Source organism: Achroia grisella, unplaced genomic scaffold (genome assembly GCF_030625045.1).
Source record: "Achroia grisella isolate CSIRO2021 unplaced genomic scaffold, CSIRO_AGI_Agris_v1 utg869, whole genome shotgun sequence".
In the NCBI taxonomy this organism is placed as follows: domain Eukaryota; kingdom Metazoa; phylum Arthropoda; class Insecta; order Lepidoptera; family Pyralidae; genus Achroia; species Achroia grisella.
Genome location: NW_026713049.1, coordinates 1,368,675 through 1,386,537, shown reverse-complemented (window position 1 = coordinate 1,386,537; position 17,863 = coordinate 1,368,675). Strand labels below are relative to the sequence as shown.

Genomic DNA, 17,863 nt, shown 5'->3' with positions numbered 1-17,863 from the left:
AGTTTTTTTTATAGAATAGTGGGCATACGAGACTGAATTAGACCTGATGATAAGTGATTACTGCCCCGTACATTGAAATTACAAGTGAGAGACACACGACTAAAGACCTTAAAGAGAAATATGCTTCTTGATTTTCAATATCGGCTGATGAGTGTTATAAACTGTGTGGCGTCGCCTTAAGACAAACGTGGATGGGGGTTAGTTGCCCGCCCGTGAAACGGTAAGCTCAGGTGGCGCTACGACGTGCGCCGTGCGCCCCAGTTACGGACAGTGGAGCAAGTAGCACGCGCGACTCGTGCGCCCATCGCATATCTCCGTTACTATATCGCCTTATCAATTTTACTTAAACACAATAATATTTACTGTGATTTATACTCGAATTTATAAGTGAAATGTTATATAGATATTAATTAAAAATTTAAAAAAATGTCGTGTTACAAAGAATTAACAATTATGCTAAGTCTAATTAAATTTTTTTACGTGCTTGCACACGAAGAGAGTGGTGAGATTGCAATGAACTTAAACGCATCTGAAGCAGCATTGAGTTATTTAGCAGAGTTCGTCTGTAGAGATTTACAAATTTATCAATACGGGGTAAGATAATATATTTTATAATTATACTAATATAGTATTAAGAGGAATTTAATTTATTTATGTTTGTAAACATTCTTTGACCTATAGACGCCTATCATCTTAATGTTTGCTGTATTTCGTACGAACAATGCTGCGGTAAACAATCACATATATACAGCCTATAACTATAATAACACTCGCTTATAATAATTAAAAAAAAATAAAAAGGTAGAGTCATAGTGTTTAGACGTAAAATTATAATAAACGAATTTATTTATCAGATCCATTAAATTCCTTAACAATATTTTCCATTAGTTCTTTCCTAATTATTTTAAACAGAAATATTTAGATAGAAATAGAAATTTAGTGCATCTACCGCAGTGGCCAACAGTTGACAATATATTCTGATTACTCCGTGGAGTTTATATATTTTTACTTTATTATTATAATAATAAATTGTATTTATGTATGTGTATTCCCCGCGATTAATATATATAGTTGATGGAATGTGCAAATATCACAATAAATGGATAGCTAATCCAAAACAATAATTTAAAAATCTTAAGATTATTTTTTTTTATCTTACTTTTATTTTTAATTTAGGTATACCACTTGTATATAATATACTGTTATTTCTGATAATCATTCATGTTAGTTTCTTTTTCTGTTGGCGTAGACCCTACACAAATTTATTTATTCTACAAAAAATCAATTGCACATAACTCCACAAGAAACCTAGTTAACGCTAGGTTTTCTCTTAGGTTAGGTAGGTTTTCTCGAAGGTATTTTCTCTTCTCTCGCATTAAAACTACCATCAGAGTTTATACTTAAATATTATATATAAAATAAATAGTAGTCTAGTCCATTTGGGAGCATATTAATTCTATTTAATTTATTATTAATAGAAAACTGTTCATTTACTTTTATTTAAAAATCGTTAATCCGGACTAATTGCTAACGTAGACGCAAATTCTAGAAAGCTAACATAGATAACATGGCATGTAGACATCTGTGGAATTATTTTGTAACGTAAACATCCGTTGAGAAAAGATACAGTAAATCAATTAATATAAAGAATAGATAATACAATTATAGACAATAACTCGAATGTAATTCGTTCACAGTAGTTGTGATTACGTCGATCTGTTAGACAACTGATCAAATAGGAAGGGAATGAATGTTTACAATATCTAGGTCGACACTGTCTGCTGAACATTCGAAAATTTTCAGTGAACCTGTATTTATTGTGAGACCTGGTAGTATAAAATCTAGTAATTATAATGTGATTGAATAATTATACAGTGGCATTATAGTGACAGCTTCAGTTAAAAATATATTTAAAGGCAGATAAGTATATTTTTAATTCAATTAAATGGTATAACAAACAAGCTGAGAGCCCACCTGATAGTAAATGTCGTCAATATAATGAAACAGCACTATAGACTTCAATTCATAATGTAAGGTCAGTGGTACCACTCGTATATTGTCATTCCGAAGTACTAAAATGTCATGCCTTACCCTGTAATTTTACTGTCTTACCTCACTCTTCCACCAGAATATAACTTTAGCGGCTGAAATAGTACAAAGTATCCGCAGTAAAAATTTAGAGGTAAGATAAAATTAGATCAGATCACCTACAATGCTAGTAAAGACCGCTATGCTTCATAGGAATATCAAGTATAACGGTCTAGCCCGTAGCTTCGGAATACATTTCCATTTAAGATAGTTCGACTTTATTCGACCTAAATGTGTCTGTAATATTTTACAATACATTATTAACTTTGTTATCACAGTAAATTGCAAAAATATTAATATTGTTGCACTTACACGGATGTAGAAGGTATATAAACAACACACAGATGAATAAGCCGCTTACCTATAAGCATGTCAATAGCAATAATGATTGTCTTGTCTTATGTGATAGAAAGAGGATTTTACTTGAAGAAAAGTTTTTTTTTAAAGTTGAATTTGGAATTGCATTTCCGCCCACAATTTACAATGGTATACAATGACTGGGCAAAATTAATGGTTGATATGACAAGGATGAAGTCAGAAATTAAGACCACGTGGAAATCGACTTGACAGCACTGAAAACAATTGTTTCTTGTCTTCCCCGAGTAGAACAGTTAACAGATTATTGTCATAGTCAATTTCTGTAAAAATTATAAATAGAAGTAGACGAAACAAGTGCAAATCAAGTATGTGAATACTCGGTAGAGTCAGCTTACACCGGCTTGTATATAAGAAATTGCTTATAGCAATAAGACCACCTTGTGTAATGCACTTTCTAACGTAATTTTTTTATGTGTTCCCTGTGCAATATTGTATAGACGACTTGACTTGAAATGACATTACTGAACTTAAGCTTTCCCCATGGTCCGTAATAAAAAAACTGATTACAGCATTAATTAAGTCCGAACAATATACCTACTTTAATTAGGTTTTCACTAAGTGTAGCTAGGAGGTATTTGTTTATATGAGTCGCCACTCGTTATCCTTTCCTCTCGTCACTTTTTGATTCTTCAGAACTCTGAATACGACAAAAAAATATTCTGTATTAAAATTGTAAGTACTTAGTAGTGCGAACTACTGAGATTATTCATTTGCTATATTGACCAATTTCTCGAAACCTTATTACAGTTTAAAGATTGTAAAAATTATTTCAGTATTAATGTTGACAAACAGGAGCAAAAACGGCAATGATTCAATCTTTCTCATTGGGCACACGTCTCTCGCACGTTGTAAACAAAGGTTAACATCTACAGCAAAGATAGTCGACTTATTCCTTTAGAGGTAATTTCGCTTCTAACTACTGATTCAGAAGAACTAAAATCGTATTCTGGTCGCGCCGGAAGTTTTCTACGTGGTGTTTTGACGCAGTTAGCGGTGGACTGAATGTCACAAATTATTGTAATTCTCTAGGTATTAGACTTCACAATGTAGCTTTGGTACATTAATGTATAGGAATTTTAAAATTTACCTAGACAGAACGTATGTTTCTTGCATGATTCCTAAAATAACCTGAATGGTAAATACTCAATTAAACTGTTTGTTATCTAGGCTCAAAATGTGATTGATATATCTGGCATTAGACATAAGCCTAGGATTGTGTATATAACTATTATGTATCTATGATTAGAGAGCTGAGTAGATATATAAATAATGCGAGAATCCCTGGTTTATGTTATTTCATAATGTACCTACCTAATATTATTTAAATCCACCACAATAATAACTTGGTTTCTATACCATTACTAAGTAAATAAACGAAGCTTTTTTTTAATTGTACCTGGTTTTATATCTGAAATATTGAAATCCTAATAAAATTTACTGCCATGTACTTTTTAAACGTTTATTTATTTTTATTTAAAATTATAGTAATTATATTTTATTATTTTAGTTATTTAACAATTTAAATTAAATTATTTTGAATTATGACTTCATTGCACTGAAGGCCACTGAAACTGAAGTTTGGTTAGTAGTATAAAACGCATTCGAAATAAGGTATTTTACAAGATTCAGTTACAATTATTCACAAAACTTTCACATTAAAATTAGCCGTAGGTCTCGAGACTAGAAAGTATGTTTAATTAAGAAAATATAAACATATTACGTAAAACAAATCTTTAAATTAGGATGATTCTTTAGAAACCATAATATAGAAGGCATCAGATAGGTATCATAATACAGAACTAGAGAACAAAATCTATCCAAACCAATTTAGTAATTAATTCCAATTAAATACGTAAGTAGGCAGACGTACATATTTTTTTTTCCTATAAAAAGATTTACATTTATAACCGACACGAGAATAAATCGAGCTCTACGGATTACAAAAAAAAATCATCATCTAAATCTATTCACTATTTACCAAAGTATTTATGAAAGTTCACAAAAAAATGTAATTTATTAATATTTATTTCATTTCCAACCTTACATATATTTTTACAGTTTTACATCTATTTTTAATTGTTACAGTCGAAATCCTTCACCGTGTCTTCGTGTAAAGAAAATATGTTGGGTATGTATAATTTATACATATAAATATTCATTTATTGATGTGGAAGATATGTATATAAGAAAAACTATTATTAGATGATTTTATCAATACAACAAAACATCAAAGAATTATTGTCATAGTTTTTATTTGTTCATGAGTTCCTGCGCGCTCATCACAAATAGGATAATCGATTTGTATGCCATATTCACAAAAACTATACGCAAACTTCACTTAAAATTTAATATTAATCGATTAATTAGTGAAAAGAACATATATAATTATTAAAAAAAAATGTGTAATCCTACTAGTATTATAAAGACGAAATTTTTGGATGGGTTACATCCGTGTATTACATCCATCTATCCATAATCAAAAACTTTTATTCGGGTAACGCCGCGAGATAAAGCTAGTAATAAATAGTGTCAACAACGCATCACACTGATATAATAGTCCGAAGACGCTAGAAGAATTTCCTTTCTGAACTGCTATACTTTCTTTATTTCACAGATTACAACTCAGACCCAACTGTAGCACCACCAAAGGTGCAAGTAAATTGTCAGTTCCAGTATAATGTGAGATATCGTCTGTCACCTGCAGTCGGAACTAGTTGGCGATTAGTAGTTTTATTACCAGACGATAGAGACAATAATTTTGTAAGTACATTTTCATTTAATTAGAACTCTAAATCTCATGATAATAAGAAGAACTTATCTGATTTTATCACGTAAAAAATACTACAGTCCCAAGCTATTTACAATAAAAAAAAGCTGACGTAACGTGGTCTTCTGAGACACACAATTTAGGGCCTTGATATGTGGAAGTAAAAATGAAATTTCTCTACCATCATTTTATCTATTATGATTAACCCAATTGTACCAGCCCAATCTACTCGCGTAAAACTCTACGATATCGCATTATTTGAATAAAATAATATCAACAAACAAATTAATTACGTGTTCGTAATCAACGTACAATTACGAACGTCATATGTGTCGTACACCCATTGAAAAATGTCGCTGTACAATCACTGATATGTAAATAATCTATATTATTGACGTCATAATGTTGTAGAGGCAAATATTTTGCGAGTTATTACAGATTTCACTTCCACTCTGTTATCGCAAGTGTTAAAAACCCGCATTAACTTAACCGGGATATGCGCATTGTAATGTGCTCATAGTCAGTGGCAGCGCCGCAGCTTTGCTCGTATGAATTAATTATTAAAGCGTACGTAGTTTTATTTGTATTTTTCTTTCATTTAAAGCTTACTAATTCCGATACTATGATTACTTTTACATTTTCCCTTCGTTCCATTAATTCATCCGTTACTGAGTACCATTTGAGAAGAATGTTATCGCAAATGGCAAATTAATAAATGTGTGTGATAAATGCAAAATAAATAAGCATAAAATCAAATTACTCGATTTATTTTAGAAAGATTGATGATATTTCGCCAATTACGGCTCCCTTTAAAATTTATTTTAGAATGCAAATATTAATTTTCAATATTTTCTTATGGTCTACATAATAAAAAATAAACTACATCATTCTTTTATATTATTTTTTTACATTCTGATTTGCTATACACAACTCGTAAAGAAGTCGTTAGAACGAGTTGTTGTACTTGAAACGTAATGTATAGTAACATACATATTTATTGTAGATACCTACATAGTTTACACAAGAAACATGAAATATTATATCTACTTAATTTATTACTAATAAATGAAAATATAAATAATAACACAATAAAATGATCAAAACTGAAATACGTTTGTACAATACTACAATCGGCTTTATAAATATATATATTAGGAGATAGTGTGATCAATATAATGAGTTGATGGCTGAGTGTCAATTTTACTTTAGCGTATAAAAATATCAAATTATTGTAAACAACAAATCATGTCACTACTTTATCTTGTTGGCCGCGATTTCATAGAATAGAAGTATTTAATATTACATGTTAATTAAAATTTATAGAGTTATTATTAATCACTAGTTAAATTAATATACTTTTTATTGAAATAAACGACGATCATAACCTATGTATTACTATGTAATACTTACAGATTTTGTATCATTACGTACTATAATCACTAGATATCTAAAATCATATTATAACCCCACTTTTTGTTTTGCTGTAGTCGGGTAATAAAGTCTTTGTTATGAGGAATGTAATTTTGAACTACTGCACTGATTTGAGAAAAAAATCACTGTTTTAACGTTACTTTATTGCAGGGTGACGACTTAATCTAACACATATAACGTTAATATACCTATAGGTAAAACTCACAAAGTCTCACTTGGGCGAAGTCCAATAATAATCAACCAAGTTTGATTGACTCTACCACTTTGTAATATTAAGATATTTACATAACTAATCTAAGTATTTCATACTATTACCGAAAGATTACACAGGTATATTTAATGATACCTTTAAACTTGTCTGAACTTGAACTGCAATATGAATAATATTTTCCCGAAGATTCGTTCCAGTGAATACTAAGTGATGAATCACAGTTTCCGTGTCACCGCCCCTAAATTCCAATGATATATATTATAGTCACAACAACATTCGATATATTCGATGTATGTAATATAAAGGTGGCAATCATTCATTGGTGGCATACGGCCCGCCTACTAGTACGTAAGTGGTGCCCGCAAGCCGTACAGTACGAGTAGAAGAGTTCCAAAAGCGTCTACTCTATTTGTCCATTAATCTTTTGTATTTATTTAATTTAATATTTCTATATTGGGATGTATGCATAAGCTATAACATTTATGTCGAAAGCATATGTTATAATCAGCTGCCGTTTACGAAAGAGATTGTGGTGTCACATTTCATGTCCAGCTCTTATATTACACTTCCTCAATTTTTATAACAATGTGTGTAATGTAGTATATATTAAAAGATACGATAATCTATATATCCTCAATATTTTTTATTTCAATGTGTGTAATGTAGATATATATTTAAATTAGATACTAAATAATCTAAATAATACGTATAAATGATAAAACTTTATATTTTTTATTTCAATTAATAAGGGCAGAATGCTAATATATTTTTTAAATTACATAAAAAATAATTAAATTAAAATACATGAAAATACACACACACATTATACCGTTTTGATAATATAACCCTAATGATGTTCGAACTTATAATTTCAATTAATTATGTTCGAATTTTAACCATTGAGCGACCACCAGTAATAATAATAACACCCAAGACATATAATTATAAATACAATTAGAAGTTTATCATTTATCCATAATACCTCAAGAACACCCTTTTCCCATTCATGCCTTAATACATTCGCATTCATTCCATCGTTAATACAACACTATTAATTTCATTTTCAGATAAATTACGATCTTAGAATGAGCAATGAACAATTTGGTGAAGTTAGTACTTCACCCCCAGGGAACTATACCATTTGGGTGACTGCTTTGAACAGCAACGGTAGCCATTCCGCATGGAGACGTATTCAACGTATCGGCATTTGGAACGAAACCGGAAATATATATAAGGAAGAATATAAGATAAACGTTACTCTGTCACATGTACACGAGAATGATAGCACTGTAAAAGCATTGTTTAGTTGGAAATCAAATGATGGTGAGTTAATATATAAGTTTAAGGATAATCTATATATATATATATAACTCAAAGGTGACTGACATAGTGATCTAACAACGCACAGCCCAAACCACTAGACGGATCGGGCTGAAATTTGGCATGCAGGTCATGCCTACGTCATAACATCTGTTATGTCGTAGGCATCCGTTAAGAAAGGATTTTGATTAATTCTACGCCCAAGGGGATAATATAGGGGATGAAAGTTTGTATGAATGTTTGTTAATTTTAAACCGATAGGGCTGAGACTTGCATTGCATGCACATACCTCCTATGACGTAGGCATCCCCTAAGAAAGGATTTTGATAAATTCCACCCCCTAGGGGATAAATTAACGCGAGTGAAGCCGCGGGCAAAAGCTAGTAATCTATATTTTTTGTATAGTTAAAGTATAAGATTCGTTTACTTGAATACTGATGTATCGACTGATGATATTTATTTATATTAAGGTAAGCGATAACCGCTGCCTATATTTAAGAACAGCACTACGGATATCAGGTTATCATGTGACGCTCGTGATACTACTAAGTTACGAGACCTAAGTTGTCATGCCTCTTATCCAAATATTCAGTAATTTCAGTGCATTACAAAACCTGACTGAAAGTCAGGTTTTAACATTAACCTGAGTTAACTTCTATACTAATAATATGCAAATATTATAAAGATGAAATATTTTTTATTGTTTATATGTTTGTAATATATGGACTTAAAACTACTTGACTGATTTTAAATACTCTTTCACTATTTGAAAAGTATGAAGCTCACATAGTTGTGTTCTCTCGAGCGAAGTCGGGGCGGATCGTTAGCTATTTATCAAGAAATATAAAAACCCATTTTTTTTCAGACAGCGATGTATGCTTTGATGTCATGAGCTCCTGTAATGGAAATACTATAAGTGACAAAATATGGGTATGTAGCATTAAATACTTTTATTTTAAAATACATTATCGTAAGATTGACACGAGTATTTTTTTTAAATAGAGAAGAAGTCTGAATAATATTTTGTACAAATCTGGAATGGCAAATAATGTAACAAGGCTACCTAATGAACAGTTGGGGATAGTTACCATAAATTTTGACCTGAATAAGTGGCTTTGAGTAGAATAAAGTTTTATTAAAAAAATTGATAATCGTCACCTGAAGACTTAAAATAAATTATGTATGTAGGTTTAAAAATATTTTAATATAATTAATTTTAATAAAATAAATTAATTAACGAAGATTACGTTGTTACATATGTTCCTACGCAAAACAAATATTCAAGTCCAAAACATTTTAATTATAGAGAATAGTCGAATTGACAATGTATATCTTTTTTAAATTTGATTAGGTTATAACAAAACAGACTGCTCGCACACTTCCCTAACAACTAAATGGAGATTTTATTTTCCCCGAGTAAAAGGGTATTTTAAATATCTTGTTCTAAAACAATTATTTCAGCCCAACCAAGACCGTTCTTGGTCTGTAGAGGAGCTGCCTCTAAATGCAGATTGTCAAATGCAAGTATCAGGAAAACATGGGACTACCCGCTTCACATACAAAACCCTCTCGTGTGAAAACTTCTCTTCCTGTATTGGTAAGCGATTATTATTTATTTGTTAATAGTTAATTATAAGATTTATGAAATGTTAGTCAGGTAGTTTAGGTAGCGGCTTTATTTGTTAAGATGCGGACATGATCGATATGATTCTTAGCTATTATTTATGCAGATCTGTTCAGGCGTTTCAATGGCGTTATAATAATAATAATCCAAGACAATTCACACCCATTTAGTCCCAAGCTAAGCTAAGATTGTGTTATGAGTACTAGACAACTTTGACGCCAAAATCGCCTAGTTAGGAGTGTACCTGTATACCAACTTACCACACAGACACCCCTGGTTCGATTCCCACCATTGACTTTTCCCCTCCGATCGATCCCCCGTCCAATTCAAACGGAAAACGATATTACGACGGCCTGAGCCGAGGTTCGAACCCCTAGTGGTGCCCTCAGACTAAAGTCGTATCCGTCAGGCAGGAGCTGGCCTTCAGCCACTCCATAAGTCCTTCCGCGGGTTTGGAGTGCCATCTGCACTCATCCCCTAACGTCCGGTGAAGCTGTAAAGGCCAGCTGAGGCCAACAGCATTAGAGTAGTCCGTAACTAGACAACTGGCATAAATACTTTATATTTTGTAAATATAAAGTTAATATATGTATATTGTTGGTGTTTTATATGTATAAAACACCAAGACCAATAGAAACAATCATACTAATGAATGTTTGTACTGTACGAGGATAAGAACCCGCGACCATCAGAAATGAAACAGTGTACTAAATCGCTAGACTACCGAGGCCGTCCTAGCTCTTTTTATTAACTGTAGTAGGGATCGTAGATACATAATGGAAGGTACTTTGTAGGGATTCTTCGTTTCGTGGGTTAATTATAAATTGTAATTCAATATTTAACTTGTTCAGATTTATCAATGGCCAGGAACGTGACGATAGACGCGGAAACGTCAGCGAGCGCGGGCTGGGACGTAGTGGTGAGGTGGGCGGTGCCAGCGCGTCTACCGGCGCGGTACAACGTCACATTACGTAGCGAACACGTGCGACGTACTATTATTGTCCCCAGTGTGAGTATTGCTGACTTAACCCACTACAGTATAAGGTCGATCACAGTTCGCGGTCCGATGGTATCAGGATGGTAAAATATTATATGAATACTATCCGTAGCAGTCTAGGTCCAGTCGAATCCCATTCCAGTCGCAATCAGAATCGCTTACGATAACTACATGCTGGGGGAAGGGATAGGGGAGACTGATGATCGATCACAGTTCCTCCACGTCTGTCGTCCGAAACTTTCATGGTGGGAGTATTTTTTTAGGAATGATAATAGAATGGTGCACCCGCCTGCGCTAACGGTTTACGCTGGCGGGGCACGAATGGAGGATGATAAGATGAGCATGAACTCAGATCAGTTAGCCCATCGTGAATTATTCAACAAGAATTTATCACGCTAGTTTCCAGGTGGAGCCACGTGGAGATCAACCTGATATAGTATCTACATTGCTAGCAATAAGATAATCAATCCACATTACTAACAATCCTGTTTCCCGTTGATCGGAGTATTACCACACTTCTATAACTATAATGCTAGTGCTAGTGCTACACTATGATAACTATGTGCTGGGGAGGAATATTGTTAGTAATGGGGACTAGTACCCTTATTGCTATCAATATATAATGTCAGTTTGATATCTACGTGGTGTATACGTGGTAATACCACGGATGGGTGCCATATGATTTGATATAGTAATGTAGAAGCCATCGGCTAGTTGACTAAAGATTATTCATATTAAGTATGTGGATTTTCTAATAACTTTGAGAAGGAAGACTTTAGTAGAAATTGAAATATCATCCGTAGCAAATTCTTGCCATGTTTATGTATATGTGTTTATTCTATAATTATAAATAACGTGTAATAGCAACATTCATTTTAAGATACTTGATTGAAAATAACTTTCCGGAAATATGGGCAGTGCCCACAGCTGTCAGGTTTCGAATCATAATAACATACATTTCAACATTAAGTTGTTACTAATTTAAACACGAGTTATTCAAATGTTTATATCACAATTACTCAACAACCGCAAATTTTAAAGAAAGTTGTAAATTGTTTAGAAATATACACAAATGAGGTTGCATATCGAATAATAATTAATCATAATTCTTGTGGTATTGAGTAAATTTAGCAATTTCAATGGGTATTTCATGTAAATGTTTAGAAATCTTATTTTACTGCAATATTTAGAATAGCAATGACGTTTAAACATTTAGTCGTTTATCGTTATTAGGGTTTCATAATTAAATTGAATGTAAATTAATTATTCTGATGGTAAACTTTGTAGGCGGATGATCTAGTCCTTTCATTTCAGCCATGAGTTCAAGTTTAGGCGAAAAATACTTTTATCAGTGTACATTTCTGACTCTCCGGTAATGAAAGCACTAATAATAAACGAAATTAAGCCGAGAGACGGCTGGAGTCTTGTCACGTTGGTTTCAATTGCATTTAGCGAAATGTGCGGGAATGTCAACACGATGTTGGCAATTGACAATGCCTCTGACGATTCCATCTGGGATAAAAGTAGTGTAAGGGTATATTAAATATTAATATATTTTTCTTTCAGAATGCAACGAAAGCAGTATTCAATGGCATTGAAGACGAAGGTTTCTACCACGTATCAATTGTGTCGATTGTTGGGAAGAAGGGTATACATACAAGCAGACGAGCCGTCTTCCCTGGTAAATAAATATTCTCTTATATATTTAGTATAATAATAACAATATATCTCAGGACAATTCACACAGCGCCATCTAGTCCCAAACTAAGCAAAGCTTGTGGATACTAGACCATTGATATATATACATATATAGACACAAGTTTTTCTTTAATACTTTAATATACATAGAAAACACCCTACATTAACATTATTAGTTCTACCACAGATAATATAATTGTTCTACTAACGTATATTACATAGAATTTTAAGTACTTCTCTAGTTAGTAACTAGTTTAGTACCCATAACTCAAGCTTTGTTTAGTTCGGATACTTAATGTCGCTATCTGAATTGTCCTCAGTTACTATTTTATTTAAAGTTTATAAATTTAAAATGTATTATTTACTACTACCTTTCGGATAAGTTTTTTAATGGATGTTAATGGTATGGTGCTCACGTCTGTAGATGTAATAAACATTCTCAGCTAACTCTGAACAACTAAATATAAACAAATATCTCTCTTTGGTGAACAGTGCGAATAGGCATAAATACCAAGAGCCTTATAATGACGGGTGCATGGACTGCGGTGCTAGTGCTGGCCGCTGTTCTGGTGACCTCGCTGGTTTGCTGGAGGCGGCGCCGCGCTTCCAATCTCAAACGACTTTATTTTCCCGTAAGTTACATTTAGTAGTTAAATTTTTTAGACGACCTCGGTGGTCTAGCTGTTTATCACACCGCTTTACTGCCGTTGGTCGCTGCCGGTTTGACTCCTCGCATAGTACAAACATTAGTGTTCATGAGTATGATTGTTAGTATCTCACTGGGTGTTTTCTATTTTTTCTCCTTCTTTTCTTCCTTTTTTTATATGTGTATTATTTTATGTAAGGATCCAGAAGACAAACCCTCAAAATCTGGTTGCGAAGCTCTCGAAACTGAGTGCGGCTCTGAGGACAGTTGGGAAGTGCGACCAGAGAAACTTTTGCTGCACGAGGTCGTGGGGGAAGGTGCATTCGGGGTGGTGCGTAGGGGCACCCTAGCTCCCGCAGCCAAGGAGGTAGCTGTGAAAATGCTAAAAGGTTTCTAACGCTAATACGCTTTTACCAATTATAAGTAAATTAAAAACCCTCTAACGAGAAAATCTAGGGTATAATTATTCATTTATTTAAAATTGGTCCATTCATTTTAAAACTACAATACAATAACCACTTTACAAGTTCATAGCAAAACAAGCTGACGGAATACTGTATAATCATTGTCTATATACCATAGAGGCGATGGTTACAAGTTTCTATGTGGGCTGTATACATACAATCTATATAGGCTGTAGGTATATAAGTCAAATCTGAATATAGTGTGGACGATTCGATTAGGAAAAAAGGTTATATATAAACTAAACAGTAATTATTTTATTTAAAAAGCGGTAGGTATATTTAAAAATTGCATAAATTAGACAAAAGATAAAAAATTATATAGTTTTTATCTTTTGTAAAATTTTTACAATACTTTCAAACTTTTTCTATGTAGAAAAAATAATTAACATAAAACTTTAACAACAAGTGACAAATTACAAAAAAGAGTTTCGGACTTATACCTCTTTTTGTATGGGGCTGTAAAATGTTGATATCACACCTCAGTACTTATTATTAAAGGTATACTGATGTATTTAATTTCAATATTATTTCAGATTTTCCATCTATAGAGGAAATAAGAGCGTTCCGGACAGAAATGGAATTAATGAAGAGCGTGGGTGCCCACCCGCACGTGGTCAGCTTGGTGGGGTGCTGTAGCGGCAGGCGCCCACTCATCGTCGCTGAGTACTGCAGCCGTGGAGACCTTCTCAGCTATTTAAGGTATGTGTTAATTATAGAACTATTAAAATCCAATAATCTATGTAACTCTAAATAAATTTAAAACACCTTTGCTCATATAACTCGTATGACTTAATTAAATTAATATCTATTTATTAATTTGTAAGTAATTAAGAAAATATTCTCAATAGTAAGTTTATTTGAGAGCCTGTCCTTGTACATACCTTAATAGTGCCTGTAAATAATTGCCCAGTATTTTTTTAATAGGAGTTTCACTTCAAAATGTACCTTTTTCAGATGTTTATGGGATGTAATGGTGTCTAAAAGGAACGTAAAATACTATAACAACAATTTGGAAAGCTCCGACTATCGGAACGACTTATTCAAATGCAAGTTTCAAAGGAAACACTCGAAATTAGTTGTCAACAAATTGTATGATCTCCAGGGTATGTGCGACACGGAACTAACGTCAAAGGAACTACTGTCATTCTGTCGACAGATAGCTATGGGAATGGAATTTCTGGCTTCGAATAGGGTAGTCCATAGAGACCTAGCTGCTAGAAATATACTCGTGTCAAGTGACAGAACGCTGAAGATTGCAGACTTTGGATTATCTAGGGACGTTTATGAAGAGAACCAGTACAAGCAAAAAGGGAATGGTAAAATGCCCGTTAAGTGGATGGCGTTGGAATCGTTGACGCGAAGAATATATACTACACAAAGTGATGTGTAAGTGTTCACTATTCGTAAAAACGCCTTTACGCGTTTTGGCCTTTTCTTACGAACTATTTTCTTTATTTAAGAGAAAGTGACAAAACACTGTAATAATTAATATACGTTGGTTCTTAGTTTTTATGACTAAGAAATTAGATTTATAAAAAGGTATTTATATAATGACGGTTTATTTTTATATATTGCTGTGAATACACTGATAGTGTAGCGATAAAGCCTATAAACATGTTAAGCGCTATGAATCTAGTATACCGTTAATTGACACATCTATGAATGTCACGAAGGATTAATAACTGACCGGATCTCATACATCATATTATCCTTCATTGATGCCATGCTAGCGTATACAGTTAGCGTTAGGTATTATCAATTAAAAAGACCCATCTATGATTTGTTCCTTTAGCACGCATATTTTTTTTACTTTTTTTTAACTAAGATCCACCCCAGACCATTTCTATAACATAAATCTCATTGATACTTCGTAACAAATGTAGATAAATATAAGAAAGTAATGATATATAACTAACTCTATTTGCCGAGAAATGTGCATAAAAATGTTAGAGTTCAAATAATGATTTTAAACGACGCTCGCAAAATTTATAATTTTGAAAAAAAAAACATTTAAATACATTGTACTGTTCAAGCAATCAATCCTGAATATATGCATTGAACTGATACAGGTGGTCGTTCGGCGTGGTGGTGTGGGAAATAGTGACGGTGGGTGCGACGCCGTACCCGCGGGTGGCGGCGGCGAAACTCCTGCGGTTACTACGAGCCGGGTACAGGATGCCAAGGCCTAATAATTGCAGCAAACAACTGTAAGTTTCTTTTATGTAACTGGCAAACAAACTAACGGCCCACTAAGTGACAACCATTGCTATACATAGACACCTCATCACTCCCTGGTAATAAGCTTTGTAGAGATGAGATTTCATAAAAATACCATGTGTATGCATTGTATTTTTATGAAATAAACAATACAGATAGCAATACAAAAATATGGTCTTATGTGGAAAAAATATTCAATCTATTTAAAAACTCTTTCACCTATAGAAAGTTAATCATCAGGGAGTGATGAGGGCTGCATTTTATTTAAAAAAATGGTTCCCTAAATGTATAGATATATGTAATAATTGCACCAAGCGACGCAGGAAGAGGTTCTAGGTCTGTTTAGGCGTCCTTAATATTTAATGGATTTGTATTATTTTGTTTAATTCCGCTACAATGAGCATGTGTGAGATGACAAATAGTCAGTGCGGAAACTTGACTACCGTTACGACCTTCTCAAATGGTGATCAAATTCCAACCATTATTGAGTCTACACCCATATTGCGACAGATGTTTCCCCTTTGAACGAGACTAATGTTGACTGTTCGGGAACCAAACTACGCAAATATAACACTTAATTCGATTAAACAATATTAATGTCATTCCCGATCTTGTTTTATTTGCAGGTATGAAATCATGTTATCGTGTTGGCATGCAGCGCCACGAGCTCGCCCGACGTTCGCCGAGCTACACGCGCGACTCGACGAGCTACTCAGCAGCGACTGTGCACATGAGTATCTATCTCTCGAACTCGATGACGAACATGTTGGCGTGCACATCCCGACCAACAATACATCGCATAAAAATGTTAAAATGATTATCAGGTAACATATCATTGTAATATTTCATTGTTAATATCAAATAAGCACGTGTTTCTGACGTAGGTAATAGACCGCAAGCTAGAATTTGGTCAAGACCAATTTACTCCCGGGTCAAAACTTCTAATTTAACCGTTTTTTAACTGATTTTTCTGTCTATTTCTATATTTCTATCCGCTGACATATTAATACACCACGCTACAGCCAGCTGATTATGTTTTGTCTTCAATGTATAGGTTTAACTATGATTTAATAGCAAGTTGGACCGGGGGAAATGACTACACTTTTTTTTTAAGATGTGAGGATGCTACCCTCGGAACCGCAGTTGAGTTTCACTAAGCTAACATAGCATTAAACATAGGTTTCTTAACCACCTTAAGAGTTTCCGACCGGGAGGAAATAATTAATGAAAAAAGCCTCTGGCTCGAGTACTGAGTACTCAAGTAGGCAACGGATGTATAGACTATTTCAGTTATTTATAGACATAATAATTTAAGGAATGACAATGCCATAATGTCATTGTCAAAATGTAACACAGATTAGATAAGTATAAATATATAATTTCCAGTAGACTATTTCAGTTATTTATAGACATAATAATTTATTATTCAGAGAAAGATACGAGCGCCCATTCCGCGCTCCGCACTCCAACCACTACTCCTCGCCCCCTGCGTCGCTTGCCAAACAACATTTACAACCACAACCAGCCTGACAGTACACTGACATTTATAGTTACTGGATCTGATAAATTTGTGTTACATAATTAATGTTCGTAAGTCTACACAAGATGCTATGGCAACACGATCACAATGAGATCAAGTTATGGGCATATTACATTATTAGTTGTTTTGTAATAAAGCTTAAATAAATTGTGAAACTATACGATAAATTTATAACATCTTGTTAAAGTTTTACAATATTTTGTCTAGCTTACGAATTTCTCGCGATTATGATTGCGTTATTTGTTTATACTATACTTATGAGTTCAAAATTGATAGTAGTTATAAAAGGATGTATTTTTGTACTTAGATAAAAAATATTTAGAGCAATACAAGTCTCAAAACGAAGTCTAGGCCTAAGCCCTTCTTATTGGCCACGTATGAGGAGTACCTTGGGTGTCAAATAGTGATGTAATAGCTGTGTTGTCTCTTGACGATGCTTATATATACATATATATGACCATCAGCTTTTTTGCTATCCAATT

At 33.3% G+C, this 17,863-nt stretch overlaps 1 protein-coding gene across 1 annotated transcript; it reads left to right on the top strand.

The window, feature by feature from the left end:
• The first annotated feature begins 426 nt into the window (after positions 1 to 426).
• LOC131852931 (tyrosine-protein kinase receptor torso-like) lies at positions 427 to 17,473 on the top strand. Its single transcript, XM_059203683.1, has 15 exons — positions 427 to 594; positions 4,552 to 4,594; positions 5,081 to 5,226; positions 7,943 to 8,198; positions 9,061 to 9,125; positions 9,657 to 9,792; positions 10,671 to 10,828; positions 12,383 to 12,497; positions 13,007 to 13,146; positions 13,360 to 13,549; positions 14,158 to 14,323; positions 14,579 to 15,010; positions 15,694 to 15,831; positions 16,468 to 16,665; positions 17,251 to 17,473. Exons 1-15 carry the CDS (start codon positions 427 to 429, stop codon positions 17,369 to 17,371), a joined length of 2,472 nt encoding a protein of 823 aa, XP_059059666.1. The 3' UTR covers positions 17,372 to 17,473.
• The last annotated feature ends 390 nt before the right edge of the window (positions 17,474 to 17,863 follow it).